This window comes from Halichoerus grypus, chromosome 7 (genome assembly GCF_964656455.1).
Source record: "Halichoerus grypus chromosome 7, mHalGry1.hap1.1, whole genome shotgun sequence".
NCBI lineage: Eukaryota > Metazoa > Chordata > Mammalia > Carnivora > Phocidae > Halichoerus > Halichoerus grypus.
Genome location: NC_135718.1, coordinates 120813827 through 120830080, shown reverse-complemented (window position 1 = coordinate 120830080; position 16254 = coordinate 120813827). Strand labels below are relative to the sequence as shown.

At 42.1% G+C, this 16254-nt stretch overlaps 1 protein-coding gene across 3 annotated transcripts in view; it reads left to right on the top strand.

Moving 5' to 3' along the window:
- Window positions 1-2461: 2461 nt before the first annotated feature.
- Window positions 2462-16254, top strand: part of HSD11B1 (hydroxysteroid 11-beta dehydrogenase 1) — a 28492-nt gene continuing 14699 nt past the window's right edge. For 2 of the 3 annotated variants that reach the window (XM_036114193.2, XM_036114192.2), the window contains exons 1-4: window positions 2463-2667; window positions 3407-3537; window positions 4303-4414; window positions 4546-4731. In XM_036114193.2, the coding sequence (XP_035970086.1) occupies window positions 2580-2667; window positions 3407-3537; window positions 4303-4414; window positions 4546-4731 (517 nt within the window). In that variant the 5' untranslated portion in view covers window positions 2463-2579. Of the gene's footprint in view, window positions 2668-3406; window positions 3538-4302; window positions 4415-4545; window positions 4732-16254 lie in introns of all 3 variants that reach the window. The other variant, XR_004924170.2, reaches the window with a different exon arrangement.

Sequence of the window (16254 nt, the reverse complement as noted above, 5' to 3'; positions counted from 1 at the left end):
ATTAAAGTATAGATATTTTAAAGACATAATGCTATTGCACACTAAAAAGATTATAGTATAGTGTAAACATAGCTTTTACATGCACTGGGAAACCAAAAACTTCACTGGACTCAACTTTATTGTAATATTTGCTTTATGGTGGGAATCTGGAACTGAACCCGCAATATCTCCAAAGTATGCCTCTAGGCAAAAATGGAGAGCCTCAATAATTTTTAAGATTGTAAAGGAACTCTGAGACCAAAAATTTTGAGAACTGCTGAGACTTAATATATCATCTACCATTACACGGTGTCCTCATTTCTCATAAATGCATTTTACTGGTTAAAAATTATTTCATCTATATCATGCAAATTACTTATTGAATGCTTTCTCTATCCTTTTCTAGCACAATAACTAATTATTAAAATGTCTGTGTTTTTTTATGTGCCTGTTTGTGTCTAAATGGGTCTTTTGAGCAGCACAATGTGGACTTCATTTTTTAGTTCAGCCAACAATCAGCAATAGTTGATGCATTTGTTTTATGTTCTATCACCTGCAGTTTGTCTTACTCATTGTTATTTTTGCTTTCTTTAAATCTATGCTTTCTGTAGTGCACCTTAAAGTCTTTTTTTTTTTTTTTAAGATTTTATTTACTTATTTGACAGAGAGAGAGACAGCAAGAGAGGGAACACAAGCAGGGGGAGTGGGAGAGGGAAAAGCAGGCTTCCCGCTGAGCCGGGAGCCTGATTCGGGGCTCTATCCCAGGACCCCGGGATCATGACCTGCGCTGAAGGCAGACGCTTAACGACTGAGCCACCCAGGCACCCTAAAGTCTTTTTTTCCCCTAAAGTCTTTTTTAATCAGATAATAAACTTCCCTCCTCTGTCCATCTTTCTCCATTTCAGCAGCATCATATTTTAAAGCAACTTTTCATTGTTTTCTATAATTTTGCTTTTAATAGGATAGTACTAAGAAAATAAAACTTTAAATTTCCTTCCCTCTGGAGATGAAAATGGGGTCTAGTCTGTAACATGTCTTGGCAGCATAAAGCCCCTTGTAAGATTTTGCATATATATCTTGTAGTTCTGTCAGGATGTAATGTCACTTCCCACTTGAATTTTCTTTCTTTTTTTTTTTTCTTCTATTTTGTCCTCCATAAACCTTGAGCTCTAGCTAACCCTCAACTGTCGTCAAATCTCCATTGTTTCCTAGACGTGAACTTCACAGCTGTGAGCCTTCGTTGACAAATTATTTCATCTCCTCTGGGTCTTAAATTATTTCCCCCTTACTCTGAAGTGAAAACTCAGTGAGTGTTTCCATATACTGTACTTGGGGTCATAACTCAATTTCTCTTAATCTTCTGTGAACCCCCTAACCCCATCCTCAACCCACATTCCTCCTCCCAAAACACGGGTATCCATTCTTATCCTAACATTTCAATGGTTTTCCTCAATTCTATCGATAATTTGCAGAATTCTCTATTTGCTCTGTGATGTGGGAATTTTTATGGTTGGTTAGTTGGTTTGAAGTTGAAAAACTTAACAATAATGTATCTTAAATTCTTTTTTTGAGGACTGTTCCTTACTGAATTCTTGCTACAAACATACCGAAGTGGTTATTTCTGTATTTCTGTGATACATTCTAAATTACCAGGGGTTTTCCCCCTCTGGCCCTTTGATTGTTAATCAATCTTTAGCTGGATGTGGGCTTTGGGGGCTAATTTGCTTCAATGGTGTTAGTTCTTTTTGCTTCTGGACCAGATCTCCTCTTCCTTCCATCTTCATGTGTCTTGTTCCTCTATAACATTTACAAGACCCAGTTTAATAGCTTAGTGCCTTTTTTTTTTTTTTGGCACTCACTATTTCTTCTTTATTTGCTGTTAAAGTAATAAGTGTACGTTCCATTGCACTTGCCTGAGAGTCTTGAACCGGTCTTGGGTTTCCCGCCATCTGGGTTCTGGCTGGCTTGCATTCCCCTTTGATGTTGTAATACTTGTTCATTGAACTTGAGTGTGGGGCTTATAGGGCTTGTTTGCTTTTTTCCCCCCCAAAAATGTGCACATTTTTTCCTTCAGCTTATTTTTCTGTTTTGTGCTGTTATTTTTAATTGCTTCCGACTGGGAGGTGGGGCCAAGAGTGAGATTTGGCTTGAATTTGGCTTGAATTTGCTATTACTCACATTTCCCCAGAAGCCCCGCACACACTTTCTCTCTGCCTTTGACATACCACTTTTGAAAGGCCGTTGATTCTTGGCATAAGTGGTGTTAAGAGGAAGATGGGCTCTGGGTAGGGATGTTCAGGAATCCAGTCCTGTACAGTCATGAGCTTGGCCATCTGGAAGTCTCTTCTTGCTCAATGAAATGGAGTAAACATTGTCCATTATGAAATCCACCACACAGGCTGCCAGGGACGAATGGGATCCCACCCAAAGCCAATTGCCGCTCTGACAGGGAAATTGGCTAGCACTGCCTGAGACTACTCCAGCCTCCCCCGTCCCTGATGTCACAATTCAGAGGCTGCTGCCTGCCTCGGAGGTTGTAGAAGGCTCTGTAGGTTCTCTCTGTGTGTCCTACAGGGCTCCTCGGGCCAGGTCTCTGTCTGATGGCTTTTATGAAAAAATATCTCCCACCCATTCTGGTGTTCTTCTTGGCCTACTACTACTATTCTGCAAATGAGGAATTCAGACCAGGTAAGTACCAACGTATCTAATTTTTGAGGAATAGATAAAAAACACAGGGGTGGCTGGAGTATTTCCGAGTATCCAGATGAGTTCCTGATCCCCAAAGTTGCTGAACAAGAGGAACCCTGAGGTGGGACTGTATTTCTGTGTCTTCCAGACATGGGCTACGGGTAATAGCGGTGTGGAGGGGTAATCATGTAGTCAGCAGATTGCCAAATAGTCCATGCTTTATTTGGCACCCTCAATGGAAAGCAATTTCAGATTCCCTACAAAAATGAGAGTAATTCCAAAATTTACAGCACAGCCAGATAATCGGGCTCTAAGGAGAGACTGATAAGTGGGAGACAAGAAAGGACTCTGGAGTTGATGACTAAATAGAAGTGAGGGAAAATCTCTGGAATCGCTATGAGCACATGTGTTTTGATGACTTTTTGAGTTTTACTTCAATTGAATAAAATTGGATAGTCCAGAAATGTCTGGAACTCCAGTGTCTTAGCTGAAGCCTCTGTCTATGGACATTTTTAAGAAGGACAGCAAGAAGGCTTGTTTTGAGCAGTCACGCTAAGCCTCCCTTTCAGAGCATGTTTATGAAAGACTTGAACCGTTCCTTCATTGATTTATGCAGTTTGAGAATAGTTGATCTGGGCTCATAACCTTTAGACATTGAGATAAGTTTGTCCACATCCAGAGTGGAAGCAAGACTACTGCTGAGTTGGGTGTGGTCCTCACTTCCTTTTGGGTTTCACAGAGATGCTCCAAGGAAAGAAAGTGATTGTCACAGGGGCCAGCAAGGGGATCGGAGAACAGATGGCCTATCATCTGGCGAAAATGGGAGCCCATGTGGTGGTGACGGCAAGGTCTAAAGAAACTCTAAAGAAGGTGAGGGTTCTGTGCCCACAGACACTTGTACCCCCTTATGTCACATACACACACCAACACACGGAAGTTGGCACATCCATACACAGATGCAAACACACACACACACACACACACACACACACACACAGGTTCAAACACCCACAAGAATATAAAAGTACGGCATTTAAGCATTCATTCCTATGCACACACACATCTATATATCTATATCTATCTATCCATCTATCCATACTCATAGACATGCCTATGTACACACATTTACACATGGAATCATGGATATATAGATACGTGCTTGGATACCAAAATTCTGGTACCTACTCATGAATTCATATTCTCATCCCCATTCAGACTCTCAGACACATGCTTTCTCATATACTCAGACTTACAAACCGAAGGATGCAAACATTCACAAACTTAGGGCTACTCACACAGAAACTAGCATCCATACCAATAATGAATTCAGATACATCTATTCACAGAAACTCATAAGCATGAGTCATGAACTTAAACCCCAGCACAGTGACGATTTCTTTATTTACACCTTACCTGAAATACTTCAGACAGAGGACAAAGATCGTGTCAGGTTGCATTTAGCAACACACACACACACACACACACATTCACTGAACTCACGCTCACGCGCACATATCCCACCATTTTTCTCAAAACAGGGTTGTGAGCAAGTTCTCATTTAAACCCCCATTACTTCTGAGATTGCCCCCAAATTCTGCAGCCGATGCTGACGCCATTGCTGCTATGTCCCTGCAGGTGGTATCCCACTGCCTGGAGCTTGGAGCAGCCTCAGCGCACTACATTGCTGGCTCCATGGAGAATGTGACCTTCGCAGAGCAATTTGTTGCCCAAGCTGGGAAGCTCATGGGTGAGGCCACTTCTCCTGCCTCCTCTTCTGGGCTCTGCTCTAAGGGTCCACCAGGGAGCTTTGGGGAGGGGGAGAATGAGAGGAGAGGTAGCCCCCCAGATGGTTTCTCTCAACACAGCCATCTCTTGCAGGGGGACTAGACATGCTCATTCTCAACCACATCACCAACACTTCTATGAATCTATTTAGTGGTGATATCCACCTTGTGCGCAGAAGCATGGAAGTCAACTTCCTCAGTTACGTGGTCCTGAGCGTTGCCGCCTTGCCCATGCTGAAGCAGAGCAATGGGAGCATTGTTGTCGTCTCCTCGAAGGCTGGTGAGTGGGGCAGGGAGCAGTATGGAAGGCAGGAGTGGGAGACATGCCAGGGATGGTGTTGGGGGCTCTGCAGTGAATGTGAATTTTTATCAGTTCCATGCAGAGAAGTAACGCAATATAAACTAGCATTTTAAATATTCACAGTGAAAAATCAACCAATCAATCTTCCCAGTGACATTAAGCAAAAACTGATTCACAGCTTGTCCCTGTGCATGAAGAGGCAGGCGTAGGAATGTGCAGCTTGGGTTTGTCAACTCAATGAGAAGCATGCATGCTGAGTGAAAGAGACCCTGTTAAGAACAAGTGGGACCATAAGAAATAAGGGGCTGTTCAAGGTAGATGGGCTGCAAGATCCCTGGAAGTAACAGAGAAAGAGCAGTAATTCAGAGTGCCCACGAGAAACTTGGTGGTTTGTGATCTACAAATGGAAGTCTAAAGGGACATGGAGAGATTGTGGAGATACAGCTCATCCTGATTCTAAGGGAGAGACCTGGTCACGATGGATAAAAATGATTTTGCTTCTGCCATGACCAAAAGCTATAGGCTGATGAAGTTAGCTGATGCAAAGGTAGAACTGAGAAGTGGAATTTTTTTTTTTTTAAAGATTTTATTTATTTATTTGACAGAGAGAGACACAGTGAGAGAGGGAATACAAGCAGGGGGAATGGGAGAGGGAGAAGCAGGCTTCCCGCGGAGCAGGGAGCCCAATGCGGGGCTCGATCCCAGGACCCTGGGATCATGACCTGAGCCGAAGGCAGACGCTTAACGACTGAGCCACCCAGGTGCCCCAGAAGTGGAATATTTTAACATACCAAGTGTCTGATATGTGCATTAGGCTAAGGCAAAATGAAATGAAGAACAGAAATAAATACACCGTATTAGCAGACCTGCCTAAATTGGGAGTGTTCTCCAAAACCTGAACTTATTACCTTAAAGTCCTATTGAAACACCAACGGGGTAGGGAGAGAGTGTGTACAGAGTTAGATTCATGAAGAGAACACTGTGTGACCAAGAAAGGTCGTTGACTCTTTGGATGGTGGTAGTATCAGAAGTTATCACCAATAAAGAGCTAGAGAGTTTCCAGCTAAAACGGGGGATTCGTTTTGTCATGGGTCCAGAGAGACGTCCCACACCTATTTGTTGATTAGTCAGAAGGATGTGGCAAACACCGGGATTAAAATCTGCAATCTAAATGTGGTTCTTGGCAATGTAAAAACAAATAACCTGAAGACTTTGTAACTCTTAAGTATTTCACAAACTATTACGAGCTATTACTGTAACTAAGAACACCATCTATGTTGTAAAGAATTCTATTTCCTGGACAGGAAAGGCCTGCATAGTGATGGGATAAAAGGGCAGTGTGTCTGTGCTACCCGCCAAACAGAGTGATTGATATGCATCCCTGTGCTTCCCAGACAACACAGACTCCCCACCCCTCCCCAGACACAGCCTCTCTCCAGGCTGAAAGGAAGGGAGAGCTTCCGGATGCATACTGAGTGGGAGGGTGCTGGGCACATCCCCAATCCATCCTAGGCATTGGCCAAAACCCTCACATCAGTCATGGTGTAGGTGGCTTTAATGATTTAAGTTGATTAAATAATATATCCACTCTAGGCAAAGAGTGTGCTTCATCTTTGGCTAGAGAAACGTAACTTTCTATAATGTACACGGTGTCTTAATGGTCTCAGAAGGAACAAGAATTACTGTAGAAGTCCAAGGGCCTGATGGAAAGTCTGATAACCCCTGCTTCCACACATCTTCTACACCTACCAAAAGTCGCTTCATAATGTGTGTGGACTCAGAGATGGAAATCTAGTTCAACGACTATCCTTCACATCTGCTATTTGTATAGCCCAAAGAGTTCAGCCTGTTTGCTTTGAAACATGTCTGTGAACTTGCAAGGTACAGACACTGCTTTCTCTCCCTAGCTGATGAAGTCTTCTGTTCTATGCTATATTTTTTAAACATTCAGTAAGCGCATTCATTAATCCTTCATCCTTAAAATCTGAATTCCACAAATGTGGGATGCTAATCCTCAAATTGATCCTAAGGTCAGCCAAAGAGTATTGGGATGGATTTTTAGTCATTCCTTCCAGGGAATGCATTAAGTCGTTTATTGAATTATGGCGATAAGCAATTGTTTTTTTATCCCCAGTGCATTTCCAGGCATTGCATTACATAGAAATCCTATACTTTTAATACATTCTTTAAAGCCTCAGCTTTAAATATGCTTTAGCATCGAGACACTATTGCTGCCTCTGGGAGTTTCCTTACCGTACACATCCACCCATGTTTAGGGCACCTACTGATCAAGCTTCTATGTATATATAATATCTAGTTACATTGATTAGTCTCCCCTCCTTCCACCACGTGCTAGTTTGGCTATGAGTTGAGCTACTGTAACAAACACGCACATTTACACTGGCTTACACAAATAAAAATCTATTTTTCTCTCATAAAGCAGCCTGGAGTAAGCAGTCCAAGACTGATAATGGTAGTTCTGTCCCAGGAAGTTGTCCAGGAACCTCTCTGTCTCAGACCTGCCATCCCTGGGGCGTTATCCTCACCTGTGTGTCCAGGATGGTTCATTATTAGCACGAATCAGAATTCTAACTACAGAAAATGGAGAAAGAAGGATACAACCTGAAAGCTGTAGACTCCTCTTCTGCCACAGCTGGTGGCTGTCGTGGTCTTTATTCAAAGTGGATTTGTGTCCAGCTGAAAACCAGGGGTTCTAGTTCTGCGAAAGACACCGATGTTGATAAACAACTAGGGGTGTCTCCCTCCAGGTCACCCCATGTGCCTTCTGCACACCCTACACTCACACTCCAGACTTGATCTTTCCAGATTCAAGGTCCGTCATACAAACAAAACCCCTTCCATCAGGCAGCAGTGCGGTACACAGTGGGGCAAGGGGAAGTACAGAAAGAGGATGCCTAGATGGTATTTGTGAAACAAACGGAGACAGAGATATTACTACTCCAATGTGACTGGAAAAGAAATCACTTTGAATTGGGCAAAGAACAGTTGAAAACATCTGGAAAAAGTTTATCGGCCATTAATCAAAATGGGTCATCTTGACTTAGGTTCAATTTTCAAAAAGTAAAGGTCACTGCATTTTCATACCCCTTGGCTCTGTGAACCCTGTAACCGGGGGTGATGCCATCACATCAGTCACATGCACGACAGCCAGAATCCAACTTCTAAGGCTGCTTCTCTACCCCTCGGGACTCCTGAACAAAGCCTGCAATCCTCTCGCCCCCTTCTCCTCTCCGGGACCTCACCTCACATGAAGTCCTTGTCAGTTCTCGCCAGACCCTTTCCTTTTCCTCTTATCCAATACATTTTGGAAAATTACCTTTAAAATTCTACTTCCTCCCCCTCTCTCTTTTTTAGCTTTATTGGTGATACAGACACTACTAACACCAATTATAATACAAAGGCTAACCGAACCGGGCCAGCATTAAGTGTAGGGATACTGATTCTTCTGTAGCAAGAAAAACGTAAGACATATTTTGAAGTGCAACCGCACATAATAAAATCCTGGGTTTCTTTAAATATTCAAAATGAAAAACTAAAGCAATAAGAGAACCTTGCCAGTCGCCTCGGAATGCCCAGAGCTCTCTTTCTGAGCTCCCTAAGTGTCTCCGGTTACCTATTCATTATTTTCCAAGTAAATCCTCTTCTGAAAAGATCAACTTTCTGTATGTACTTTTTAAAGTCTTATTCAAATGTATTCCTTTTCTGGTTTACTCGTTCCCAGCATTGCTTCATATATTTTTTTACGTAGATGTATAATATTTCAGGCGTATTATGAGATGACTAGCCAGGGGCAAATACCTCATAAGACAATGCTTTCGTGGGAAAACTCAAATCAGTGTATGAAGTCACTTGTTGGACCTTAACCTGTTTGTGGGTTACGGGCTGCCTGTGTGGTCTAAACCTACTTCAAGAATTCAACATTACAAAGAGGGGGGAAAAGAATAAAACAGGTTTCTCAACTACACATATCAACTAACAGGATTTGGAATACCCGTAATGGTGTTTTGCATCAAGACAAGAATATACAGATGTTAATCTCATCCCTGCCTTCAGCTCTGCGTACCCACTTTTTCCTGAAAGGCAGACAATGCCTCAGTGTATGGATATGCCTTGGAGTGCGGTGGGAAGAGGAGGGGTCAAGGTCAAGGTCTTGGATGCAAAGGGGCCTAGGAACTAGAGTAGGAAGGGGTGATTTATCCCCTCACCCAATTGTTTTATATTTTTCTAAGATGAATCTTTGCCCTTAAATCCAATAACCTCAGAAGTAATTTTCAGGAACCACACTTTCCAAGGTGAGTGGAAATGTTTATACACGTGAATAGAGGTATTTACGTGGGCAGGACGCAAGTGCTGCTGCAGACTTGGACTATTTTGAGGAGAATGGAGGGGAGACAGGGGGAGATAAGGTATGTGCATTTATAGATATGTCACCTACAGGGTCTGGAAGAAGGCCAAAAAAGAGATTCAAGGAAGAATCAACAACCTGTACATAAAAATTTCAGGAGCCATGGTTGCCTAAATTCAAGAGGTTGTGTTTAGGCAAACCTAAAGGATTGAGACAGAATCTGTTGGACTCATCTTCGGGTTCATTGTTGTACCAGCCCTGCAAAAGGGGCAAGTGGAGATTTGCAAGGGGGAAAGATGACTCCTTACTGAAGACAGTAACAATGTAGCACAGGTTGAGAACAAGGTAATGCTATCCATGACAACCACTGGTCCACCTTTTCCCCTTGAAAGGCTGGTTAGAGCTTAAGTCATCATGTCTACTTAACCCCGCTAGACTATTGATTTTGTTCCAGTGCATTTCTTGGTGAAAATAGGAGGGTTCTACCATCATGTCTTTACATTTACTTACTGAGGAGTTTGAGAAGGCTTAGAACAAATACACTCTATTTGCAATATACAAATAGAAAACTAGATCTGAAGAAAAGAAGAATATAAGACCTGCTGAATCACTATGTTGTACACCTGAAACTAATGTAACGTTTTGTGTCAACTACAATAAACCCAAAAAACAAAAAAAGAAGTATTTAAAAATGCCAAAATTAGACTCTACGTAGATGCAGTGCTTAAGTTTCCAAATTTGCCTCTTGAATTTTTTTTTTTTAAAGATTTTATTTATTTATTTGACAGAGAGAGAGACAGTGAGAGAGGGAACACAAGCAGGGGGAGTGGGAGAGGGAGAAGCAGGCTTCTCGCTGAGCAGGGAGCCTGATGCGGGGCTCAATCCCAGGACCCTGGGATCATGACCTGAGCCGAAGGCAGACACTTAACGACTGAGCCACCCAGGCACCCCGCCTCTTGAATTTTTTTTTAAAGATTTTATTTATTTGACAGAGAGAAAGAGAGCACGAGTCAGGTGGGGGCAGAGGGAGAGGGAAAAGCAAAGCAGACTCCCCGCTGAGCAGGGAGCCCAATGCAGGACTCGCTCCCAGGACCCCGGGATCGTGACCTGAGCTAAAGGTAGATGCTTAACCAACTGAACTACCCAGGTGCCCCATACCTCTTGAACTTTCTTTTTTTTTTTTTTTTAAGATTTATTTATTTATTTATTTATTTGAGAGAGAGAGAGAGAGCACATGAGAGGGGGGAGCGTCAGAGGGAGAAGCAGACTCCCCGCTGAGCAGGGAGCCCGATGCGGAACTCGATCCCGGGACTCCAGGATCATGACCTGAGCCGAAGGCAGTCGCTCAACCAACTGAGCCATCCAGGCGCCCCCTCTTGAACTTTCTTAACAAAAAAAAAAAGAAGAGGGTCAGTATATAGATAAGATTCTATTCAAAAGAAGGAGGTACTATAGGAAGCAAATAATATCTGAAATAAATTTCTCATAAAAGACTGTGAAGTACATGCACAAAGTAATGAAAAGAGCAATGCCCCCAACAACTTTCTTAAATGTTTCCATAATTTGAAAATTCACACACACACACACACACACACACTCTATGAATATCTGAAAAGAAAAGTATAAAACTGAAAGTAAAAACCATCCATAACCATGCCAATATTTTGGAGAATTTCTTTCCGATAGAGATAGAGATATAAAACAATTATTTTCCTATTGCCAGACATTTAGGTTCCTTTCAATGTTTTGCTATTTTAGAAATCCTGTAATAAATGTCTTCTATGTAAATGTGTGGCTAAGATGATGATTATTTCCTTGATAAATTCTTAGTACTAGATTTACTGGGTGAAATGATAGAAACGTTTTGAAGGCTTTTGGTACATATTTCCAAACTGCTTTAGATAAAAGGAAAAATAAAAGACTAGACTATTTTTTTTTAAGATTTCATTTATTTATTTATTCGACAGAGAGAGACACAGCGAGAGAGGGAACACAAGCAGGGGGAGTGGGAGAGGGAGAAGCAGACTCCCCACTGAGCAGGGAGCCCGATGCGGGGCTCGATCCCAGGACCCTGGGATCATGACCTCAGCCGAAGGCAGACGCTTAACGACTGAGCCACCCAGGTGCCCCAAAAAGACTAGACTTTTTAAATATGCAAAAATAAAAACAAATTTAGATGAATATGAGTATCATGCCCCGTTCCCACCCTAAGTATAGACACGAGTGTTCCTTTCACACCTACTTTGCAGAGTTCACAAAGTTTTCGGCAATTGACAAGTTTATAGGTACAAGAAAAAGGTGTTTAGTAGTCATAATTTTAATTTTTTTTTTTTATTTGTGACATGGAATGTGAGGTCCCTGTCCCTTTGAGAGCAGTGGTGTTCTATTTTTTATTCCATTATATCTTATTTCCTACAGCAGCACATGGCCTATAGTGGATGTTTAATAAAAGTCAGGCCAATAGTGAATTAATTACATTTTCATGTGTTTATGGGATATTAATATTTTCTATTCTGTGAATTGTTTTCCCATGCCCCTGCCCGTCGAGATGTTAGCAAAACTTTTCTAATAATAAATACACCTAATTGATTTCATATGCAGCTTCTTGTTGCAAATGTTGACAAAGGCATATCTTTTAAACTCAGCTAAGTATAAAATTAATAAAGTGAAAAGTGAATTTGACATGGTATGAATACAGACCTTTAGACAGTTGGTTTGAACCAAGGGGAATTCCTGCTGAAATAAGTATTGATTTAAGTAAGTAGAGGTCCATTTAAGATATTTCAAGATGAGGAAGGCCTGGGGAGAGAGAGCATAACTTTACAACTGAGAAATTTATTCTATGCATAAACTTGCAAAAGAGTTCGCGAAATACAGTCATTCATTTATTCAAAAAAATATGAATCGCGGGGCCACTCTGAGCCACACACAGTGCCAGATGCCAAGGCTATGGCAGGGAACAAGGAAGGCAAGGCAAGGGGCATCATTGTGGAGCCCACATTCCAGTGTAAATGATCGTTCCATTGCTTATAGTTATTAAAAAACTGAAAGAAATCTGAATATCCACCACTAGCGATAGGTTTCTAAATTACTTTAGAAGTGAAATACTATGGGGCGCCTGGGTGGCTCAGATGGTTAAGCGTCTGCCTTCGGCTCAGGTCATGATCCCGGGGTCCTGGGATCGAGTCCTGCATCGGGCTCCCTGCTAGGCAGGGAGCCTGCTTCTCCCTCTGCCTCTCTCTCTCTCTCTCTCTCTGACTCTCATGAATAAATAAATAAAACATTAAAAAAAAAAAAGAAGTGAAATACTATGTAAGTTTTTACACATACTGACTATAAAAATAATGTTTGAAAGAAAAGTAATTTAGAGAACAGTATATATAGTATGAACCCAACTGTGTTTAAAGAAAGGGGCTTTTACCTTTCATTTTATAGACTTCAGAGCTGTTTATTACACAATGAGCTTGGGATAATTAGAAAAATTAGAATAATTTTTTAAAACAAAAAGTAAGGGATTGGGCTCTATATGGTAACTGGAACCAAAATATTTCTCCTCCCATAATGGTGGACTTGGGGGGGAGGGGAGACAGAGATTGTGCTCAATCTCACAAGTAAACAAGCAAATTCAAGTGACTGAAACTACTGCATTACCAAATTCAAACTACTAAATGCCATGGTGGGAGTGGAGTGTTGATTTTTGTTGTTTTGTTTGGGTGTTTGTTTGCCTACAAAATTGTCAATTGCTGAGAACTGTGTTCCCTCCACAGAGTAGCTGTGAGCTGGACATTCTCATATACTCCTGGTGGGGAAGAGTATGTTTTGTTTTGTTTTGTTTTAAATGGTTTCCACCACTGATCTTTAAAAGTCTAGTCCCTCATTGTTCATTTTGTCTAAAGCAATTTGGCAATATGTATCAATAGCCTCTGAAGTGCTTCCATCATTTCATTCAGCAGACATAATGTTGAGAATCTATCAAGATATAACCATCAATCCAGTCACAGATGTATGTAGGAAAACATTTCCTGGAGGATTTTTTCCAGGTTGTCTACCAATCTGCGAGCAAAGCTACCAACACTCGGCCATCACAGCCAACTGAAAGTTCAGGATCCAATGAATGCATAGTCCATTTTATTATACAGGTTTTAAATTATTTCCTATTTCCCCACAAAGTTGTCTGGTTCAGGAACTCCCATGTAATAGGTGCATATAATAAATCCTTTATTTCTAGCATTAGAAAAGCAAGTAACATTAAATAAAGGTTCAACAATATTTAAAGAATATTATTTTGAAGGGGGGCCAGATCACTGGCCCACATTGGACCTACACCTGTCTCAGCCCATCCCTGGGGAGGTAGCTGGCCTTATGGCAACTGTAGCTGAGACACTGCCAGGCAATCCGGCCAGGCCAGGCTCTCCCAGAGATAGCATGGCTCTGCCATACCTGCTTGTCTCAGCACACCTGCTCCCCTTTCTTCTCCTGCCATTAGCCTCTGCTTCATTTGGCACCTGCTTCAACCTGGCTGCCACAGCCCTTTTCTCAGCCTAACGGCTCTTGTTATGCTTTGAACTTCTGCCCCAGGACCAGCCCTTCTGGTCTCTCAATCTCCCAACTCCAAATCCCCCCCTCCAAAAGAAGAGGTATCTAATTGGCTCAGCTGAATATTATAAGTCAATCTGCAACCTGGAACCATTGGAACATTCAAATAAACAATGACAATAACAGATTATAACCTGTAAGATACAATAAAAATCCACGAGATAAATAAATACATGAACAAATGGGGAGTGGAGAAGGCATTTCCATATAATAGAAAGCTAAATGAGAAATATAGGAGTGATGAAATTAGAAATAATTAGTAATAATTAAAAAATTAGTAATAATTCAGCCAGAAAGCATCAGTGGATGCCAAAACTAGTAGGTAAAATTTAATAAGAACACGGTATTTATACAGTCTTAAGTGCCACTCTACTCAACAACAGAAAAACAATGATTCAAAAATGAACAAAGGACTTGAATAGACATTTCTCCAAAGAAGACATACAAATGGCCAATGGGTATATGAAAAGATGCTAGACATCACTAATTATCCAAGAAATGTAGATCCAAACCACAATGAGATAGCACCTAACAACTGTTGGGATGGTCATTATCTAAAATAAAAACAAAAGTAAATAAAAACCAAAACACCCTACCACCCTACAAAATATTGTAGTAGGTTGAATGGTGACCCTCAAAAAGATGCGTCTATGTCCTAACTCCCTGAACCTATATATGTGACGTTATTTGGAAAAATGGTCATTGCAGCTGTAATTAAGTTAAGGATTTTGAGATGAGGTCATCCTGGGTGACCTGGGTGGGCTCTAAATCCAACGGTAAGTGTCCTTAGACAGAAGAGAAGACATGGACAGAAGGAGAGAGCTGTGTGAAGAGAGAGGCAGAGTTTGGAGTGATATAGCCATGAGGAATGCTGACGGCCATTAGAAGCTAGAGGAAGCAAGGGAGGATTCTCTCTCCCCTAGAACCTTTGGAGGGCATGAAGCCCTGCCAACACCTTGATTTCAGACTTCTGGTCTCCAGAACTGTGAAAGAATAAATTTGTGTTCTCTTAAGGCAGCCAGCTTGTAGTAATTTGTTACGGCAGGTCTAGGAAACCAACAAATTACTTTCCACATTTTGATAGTTGCGTTGTGGTTTTGTCTGAGAATGTCCCTCCATGTAGGAAATGCACGCTAACATATTGAGGGCCATAGGACATTGGGTCAGCAATTACCTCAATTACAGCAATTACTCCCAAATGGTTCAGGAAGGGGAAGGGAGAGGTCCTTTGTACTATTCTTGCAACTCTTTAAGTTTGAAATTATTTCAAAAGAAAAAAAAAATCCTGGGATCTAGTGACTTGGAAGAGGTATGAGGGTGGATTTTGTGGGGCTTTCTCATGGGGTCCTTGGAGATCTCCTGTAGGAGATGTGCTAATACTTCCTCCAGCTCACTCCCTTTGGCCTCTTCCTCAGCTCCAAGGCTTTGGTCAGCCCATCCCGCTTGGCCCAGTCCACCCCACCATCCCTGGGCAGGTGACCCCAGGCCAGCTCCTCTCCACGGGCTCCACATTTGGTTTCTGAGAAGCCTGATGCTTATCAATATACTTGATCCCACAATGCACTCAAGTAGTTCCCAAACTCCAGTGGACACTTGCAAAGGTCTCCAAATAATCTTAAAGGCTCTTTTGTGATGGGAATGCAAATGCCTCCCTGACCCCCAGTGGATGAACACACATGATAATGACAACTCTCCTTTCTCCAAGCACAACTGTTTAGGCTGGATGTGGGTGATTAGGTAATGCTAGTGGAACTAGTAGGGCCCACCCTTCAACTGTGGGGGCTCTTGAAATCTACTCTTTTATTCTCATCTTGGGAGATGCGTTCATGCTCAGGACAATAGGAGGAACCACATTTCATGGCCTTGTACCTGCACAGAAAAGCTTTTGTCTTGCAAAACCTAGTTAACAGGTTTTATCTTACTTATCTCTGCTGCATTTTGCACTGTTTCAACACCATACACTCCTCTTTTGTGTTCTGCCAAACCCCCCCCACCCCCCATAGCCCCCCACCTCCCCCACCCCTGGGACCGGGTGTCATGTCCTCTGGCCACCCTGAATGCCTTGTCTCAGTTCTTCATCCCAAAGTCTTACTGTGGGTTTCCTTAAGATTCTTTCCATCCTGAGTCCTCTTCCCTTCTCACTCAACATACTCTCTCTGGGCATCGCCATTCATTCCCATTGCTTCAATTACCACTGGGCTGTAGGTTGTCTCACTACTTACAATGACACCCCAGGTTCTCCAAAGCCTGGAGTAGAAAGATGGATTTATCTTTAGAACCTGATTCAACCCAAACAACTGAAGAGGTTAGACCCTGAGGGGCCAAGCTCAGGACATTTTTTTAGGAAGAGCTGGATAAAAGCGGCCGAATCCAGGATGAGTTCCCAGCCTCGAAGCCACCAGGGCATGGTGAACCCCAATTTCGGGCTCGCTCAGTAGAAGATGTGGCACATTTGCCTGGGGTCACTGAAAGTCTGAAGGCAGGCAGAAATGAAGCTTTTCCATCCTGCACACTTTCTTTGGAGCTCTCAATTCAAGCAG